General features: G+C 44.3%; 1 protein-coding gene across 1 annotated transcript in view; it reads right to left on the bottom strand.

Annotated features, from left to right (window-relative positions):
* Positions 1 to 2,062: 2,062 nt before the first annotated feature.
* Positions 2,063 to 6,837, bottom strand: part of RHPN2 (rhophilin, Rho GTPase binding protein 2) — a 56,777-nt gene continuing 52,002 nt past the window's right edge. The window contains exon 15 of the mRNA XM_010848936.1: positions 2,063 to 3,395. Coding sequence (XP_010847238.1) covers positions 3,135 to 3,395 — 261 coding nt within the window. The 3' untranslated portion in view covers positions 2,063 to 3,134. The remainder of the gene's footprint in view (positions 3,396 to 6,837) is intronic.

Raw genomic sequence — 6,837 nt, forward strand, 5'->3', positions numbered from 1 at the left:
GCGGAGTTCCTTTTACAATTAGGGAAAGGTGAGAAGAGGCCTGAATGGAGCCTGCCAGTGGTCATGGCCTGTTCTCTGGCCTTAGGCATGTACTTCGATTAGTGGGCCTGCGCCAGATGGCACTGCCCTCATCCTGCTAGCATGAAGTGGGCTGGTGGGCACTTTGCTAAGGGAACCTCAGATTCAGCAGAAAGGCAGCCTCGGAGGATTTTAATGTGTGACCTTGACCTTATCTATTATGGAAGGTGGAGGATATGACTGTTTAAAGGAAACAAACCTACAATGAAGCACTGTTACCATAAGCTCCTTGTTCCTGCTGGCAGAGCCACCGTTCTTCAGGTCTGGTCTTAGTGTACCTGTGCTGTGAGGGTAGCTGCCAGTGTCAACAAACAATTGTACTGCCTTTTTTTCCCTTTCTGTCTCCCTTCCTGGTAGTTGCACAGTTTGTTTATAATCACTGAGCACGTCTTCTGAACACAGAAGGCCTGGAGTCTGGAGTTCCCACCGTAAGATAAAAAGCCAGCGTGTGTGAGGGACGGAAGAATGTGTTTGTAAATGGATAGCCCAGCGACCAAAAGATGCACAGGGAAGTGGCAGGGCCAGCTGAGGAGAGCCTGGGGCTAGAGACCAAAATGTACAGTTGCTCATCTGAAGAATAAGTACACTGAACAACAACTACACACACACACACACACACACACACATGTTGGAATTTACTCGGCCATCACAAAGAATGATGTTGGGTCATTTGTAAAGATGTGGATGGACCTAGTCTTTCACGCAGAGTGAAGGAAGTCAAAAGAGAAAAACAAATATCATATATTAACACACGTATGGAATTCAAAATGTTACAGAAGAACCTATTCGCAGGGCAGGAATAGAGATACAAATGTAGACAATGGACAGGTAGACACAGAGAGGTGGGGATGGGATAAATTGGGAGATTGTGATTGACATATATGCATGTCATGTGTAAAGTAGATAGCTAGTGGGAATTGACTACAGCGAATGGAGCTCGACTTCATGCTATGTGGTGACCTGGATAGATTGCATGGGGTTGAGGGGAGGAGATCCAAGAGAGAGGGGATCTGTGTATACATATAGCTGATTTGCTTCATTGTACACAAGAAACCAACATAACATTGTAAAGCAATTATACTCCAATTTTTAAAAAAAGACCAAAAAAAATACAATTAAAGAGGCCATACCTTTTCGAGGACACTAAGACATCTTGAAAGCTCTCAAAGTCCTATTTTGTGAAATGTTAGTAATTTTTTAAAAAATATATATATTTATATATTTACTTGGTTGCCCTGCGTCTTAGTTGTGGCACACTAGATCTTTACCTGTGGCATGTGAACTCTTTAAGTTGCCGCATGTGGAGTCTAGTTCCCTGACCAGGGGATGAACCTGGGCCCAGTGTATTGGGAGAGCAGAGTCTCAGCCAGTGGACCACCAGGGAAGTCCCCGTAATTTTTTTTATTACTTTTTTTTGTTTGTTTACATACACACTGCTTATTTATTTATTATTTTTGGCTGCACTGGGACTTTGTTGTCGCACACAGGCTTTCTCTAGTTGCAGAGAGCGGGGGCTACTCTCTAGTTTTGGTGCTCAGGCTTCTCGTGGTGGTGGCTTCTCTTGTGGCGCACAGGCTCTGGGCGCACAGGCTTCAGTAGTTAGAGCACACGGGCTCAGTAGTTGTGATTTGATAGGCCCTAGGGCACTCAGGCTTCCAGAGTTGTGACACAGGGCTCATTAGTTGTGGCTCGAGGGCCCCAGAGTGTGCAGGCTTCAGGAGTTGTGGCTGCCTGGCTCCAGGGCACTTGGGCTTCAGGAGCTGGGGCACCCAGCCTAGAGCACGGGCTTAATAGTTGTGGTGCAGGGGCTTAGCTGCCTTGCGGCATGTGGAATCTTCCCGGACCAGGGATCAAACCCATGTCCCTTGCACTGGCAGGGAGAGTCCTATCCACTGCTCCACCAGGAAAGTCCAAACTTTTAAAAATCCAGTACAATAAAACTTCTGTGCATTAGGGTAAGAAAGTGAAATCAAAGTGGAAACCATTAACTGAAGCAAATGAATGTGTTTATTTAAATATTTATACAAAAATATCAGTAAGAACAGTGGATACACTTTCCCAAATATGGTTGCTTCCCTTTTGACATTACACACTAGAAAATATTTTAAGTTCATTTATTCTCAAAATGACATGGCAGTGCTAGATCTGTAGAAGATATATAACTTATACTATGTCAACAGTGAATCTTAGAATCACTGTGTCATCCAATGTATAGCAATATAAACCAATGCCATTTTACAAAGTCAAATAGAGCTCTAAACTTGAGTCATTTACATCTTGACCTTGTACAACGTTTTTAACCCTTCCTAAAGACTCTTAAAATATACAGTTATGTACTTTCTACTTTAAACAAAATGAGAAATGTTTTGAGTATCAAACAGTATATTATCTACCTTGTAGACGGCATCTTCATCTAACACGGCCACTGTGTTAGCGACTTTTAAGTGACATAAAATGGAAGAAAAACTGCTCCTAAAAGTTTTTTTTTTTTTTAATCTAAAGTCATGACAAATTTGGCACTAGATTTTATCTGGAAATAGCATTCATATTATCTAGAAATAATAGTAAAATCTTGTTCTAGGTTAATGATTCCCCCTTAGGCAGTAGGTCTTTGGAACAATTTTTAATAACACTTAGTCTAGCATTATAGTCCCTCCCCCTGTCTGAGTTTGGGGTCATCTGAATTCCGAGTTAAGGAATTAATCTATGTATCACCCGAGCCTAAAAACTTACTAATAGGACCCATAAATCCTAATTGAACTCTGACAGTAAGTAACTAAGAGTCCTAATTATAGTCATTAAAAACAGCCATATTTCCACATTATTCTATTTACAATACTTTATGTAATAAATAACTTGCAGCAGTATGGTTAGACTCCTCTAATTAAGTTTGTCTTCCACAAGCTTCTAGAGGCTTCTTGTTACTTACACTCAAGGACATATCAGTTGTATGTTTATGCTCTGAGAAAATGGGATTTGAGAATATTGAGAAATCTTCCTCTATGGCACAAACACGAAGGCCCAGTCAGCACAAGAAGCGCTCTCGCTTCTTCACGTCAGTACAAAGAGCTGTCAGTGTTGAGAAGGCTGAACGGAGAGGAGAGCTTCTTCTTGACCGGAGGCATCGTGACACCAACCGACGGGAGGCATAGGGTGCTCGCCGACTTCTGTCTGTTCTTGTTGGTGCCCCAGCTCAGAAACGAGAGCTTTTTCGAGACTTTCTTGGTTTTATCAGTTTTATCGTCAACATCAATGCCTAAGCAGATCATGGAGTAAGTCTTCTGCATTCCCACAGAGTATGTGGCACATTTACTATGCTGTAACACAGAAAAAGAAGAACAGTTAAATGGTTGTTTTATCTTCCAAATAATGAATTCTTTTTATTCTCAAAACCTGTCTTGATATGCTGTGATTATAGTGAAATGAATATTTTAGGCAGACATATTTTTCTGTTATAGGAAGTAATTTATATACATGATTTAAATTATGAAAAGAATGGTTAGATCCCATTTAACCATTTATAAAGTGTTGTTAAAATGGTTAGAAATCAAGATGTCAGAGAAATGACTGCCAAGTTTTGAGACTCACATTCTGCACTCATGGCATCCTCTTTAAGTGATATAATTCTGAGATTCAGTGACTAATGCTGATATAGGATTAGGTTCTTAAGAACAAGGACAATTCTTAAGGAATATACTCAATAGTAGTCATTTAAGCTAGGGACCACTACTCACTTTTAAAGGTTATTACATTTGAAAAAGTAATACACACTTATGGTCAATAATACGAAAATGCATCAGGGGAACAGCAGGCGTCCCTCCCGCCTTTCAGCCCTGTCCACTGAGGCAACCACTATCTGTTACATTTGTAGAAATAACATTCATATATAGGTATTGATCGGAGAAGGCAATGGCACCCCACTCCAGTACTCTTGCCTGGAAAATCCTATGGATGGAGGAGCCTGGTAGGCTGCAGTCCATGGGGTCGCTGAGGTTCGGACATGACTGAGCGACTTCACTTTCACTTTTCAGTTTCATGCACTGGAGAAGGAAATGGCAACCCACTCCAGTGTTCTTGCCTGGAGAATCCCAGGGACGGGGGAGCCTGGTGGGCTGCCGTCTTCGGGGTCACACAGAGTCGGACACGACTGAAGTGACTTAGCAGCAGCAACAGGTATTGATATGTGTTAAGTATATAGCACCATTTGTCTTTCCTTAAGAACACACTATGTACATGGGTTTGCACCCTGCTTTCTTCACTTAATGTAGCCTGGATTTCAGCCCACACCAGTAGATATGGCGGCTCAGATGGTAAAGAATCCGCCTGCAATACAGGAGACTTGGGTTCAGTCCCTGGGTTGGGAAGATCCCCTGGAGCAGGGAAAGGCAACCCATGCCAGTAGTCTTGCCTGGAGAATCCCACAGACAGAGAAGCCTGGTGGGCTACGGTCCATGGGATTGCAAAGAATCAAACACAACTGAGTGACTAAGCACGTTCTCTTTAAAGACAACAGAATCCATGGTAACAAGGTTATGATTAAATTTTTCCAGTTTTTTAAACTGATGAAATAAACATAAAATTTACTATTTTAACCACTCGTTGCCTTAAGTACACTCACACTGCTATGCAGCCATCACCACCACCCACCTCCAGAACTTATCCATCTTCCCCAAGTGAACTCCATGCCCACTCAACACTACTGTTAACTTTTTTAGGATTGTGCAGGATTTAAGTGGGAAATGTGAAGGAATTTGTTTTCTAAAGACTTCCGTGTGAGGTATCACATGCTTCTAAGGTTTGCCTAATACTGAGATTACTTTGCTTACAGAATGTTTACTGACCATCTACCTTGTTCCAGGCACTGAAATCAGGCTGTATGTATAAGCAGACATACAATATATATCTTCAGCCACTGGGCACATTGTTCATCAGTATAAATCCAGGAAAGAAGTTTGAATGATGCAGCAAGAAAGGGGGGGAATTCACGATAAAATGTCCTTCCTGAGTTCAGCACCTCCGGATGAAGACGCCTCTCCCTATTCTATTAATATAAAACTGCCCATTAGACTTGCCTGGTGCTCCAGTTGTTACGACTTGGCACTTTCACTGTGGTGGCCTGGGTTCTTTGGGAACTAAGATCCCAAAAGCCACACAGTGTGGCAAAAACAAAAAAACGGGAAACAAACCCACCCTGTACCCATCAGCAGCTTGTCCTCATTCCCTGGTGCCCCAGCCTCCTGGCAAGCACTAACCTACATTCTATTTCTGTGAATCTGCCTATTCTGAACATTTCTTAATGGAGTCACACCTTCATTCACTCTCTGACCCTCTCTAGTCTGAGTTCTGTTGCCATTTCCCCATGAAAAAGTGTCCTTTGGGGGACTTCCCTGGCGGTCCAGTGGTTAGGACTCTGCGCTTCCACTGCAGGGGGTATGGGTTTGATCCCTGGTCGGGGAACTAAGATCCCACATGCCATGTGGTGCGGCCCAAACTGGAAGTGTCCTGTTGCCCTGCTGCCAGGTACGACAAACACAGCTCTGCTCACCTCATTCTCCACCTCTTAGCTGTGTTCAACACAAACCACTTCTCTCTCCGGCAGGATTTTCTTTTCTTGGTTTCAGAACCGCTTTTTATCCCACCTTCACACCTACTTTGCACTCCCTTTCGCTCCTCCTTGGGGATCTTAATTCCCCAACCAGGGATTGAACCTGCATCCCCTGCGCTGGAAGCACAGTCTTAACCACTGGACCACCAGGGAAGTCCCCCATTTGTACCCCTTCACATGGCTGGATCTTCCTGACCCCCAGATGCTTGTGGTGTCTCTTCGAGGTTTAGTCCTCAGCCCTCAACCCCTCAAGGGTAATTTCATTTAGTGTCTTACAGCTTGAAACATCATCTCTATGCTGATGATCCTCAAATATTTATTTCTAGCTCTGACATTGTCCGTGAACTAAAGATGTGACTGCTCAGCTGCCTGCGTCACCTTGATGTGTCTTGGGCATCTCATGGCACATGAAACACTCACAGCACAGCACATGTGTTTTCTCTCCTCTGCCCCCTCACCCCTGGCCCCAGCTTCCCATCATAATGAAAAATGACGCAGTTGTTCAAGCCAAAAGTCAAGGAGCCCTCCCTTTGTCTACCATCTTTAATACACAACTCATCTGCAAATTTGTCAGCTCTGCCTCCCGGTTAAGTCACGGGCACATCCACCTCTCCCCACCTCCACCGCCACCCCCTAGTGTAAAGCCGCTAACATCACAAAGCTCAATCTGCAGCCACGTGGCCAGCCTCCAGGCAGCACGACAGCTTTCTACAATAAACATCACAGCACATCATTCCGCATGTCATAAGGGGAAACTTCCTTCACTGCCTGTCTCCCACCTCACTTCTCACCACGCTGGCCCTTTGTCTCGATGCTCGAGCTGAAAGGCCTTTTAGTTCCTCTAGCAAGTGAAGCTCAGTCCTGCCAGCGGGTCTGGTATCTGCACCTCTTGGTGCCCCTGTCTCTATGCTCTTTTTTCTTGGGGTGGGAGGGTGGGCATTCTATGCTGCGTGGTATGTGGGATCTTAATTCCCCAACCAGGGACTGAACCCGCACCCCCTACACTGGAAGTGCGGAGTCTTAACCACTGGACACTAGGGAAGTCCCCATATGCTTGGCTTATGCCTCTTCACATGGCTGGTTCCTCCCGACACTCAAGCCTCAGTGCAGCCCCGTCCAGGAGCCCCTCCCAGCCCCAATCATCCTAGCCCATT

This window comes from Bison bison, unplaced genomic scaffold, assembly GCF_000754665.1.
Source record: "Bison bison bison isolate TAMUID 2011002044 unplaced genomic scaffold, Bison_UMD1.0 scf7180017864280, whole genome shotgun sequence".
NCBI classification, from domain to species: domain Eukaryota; kingdom Metazoa; phylum Chordata; class Mammalia; order Artiodactyla; family Bovidae; genus Bison; species Bison bison.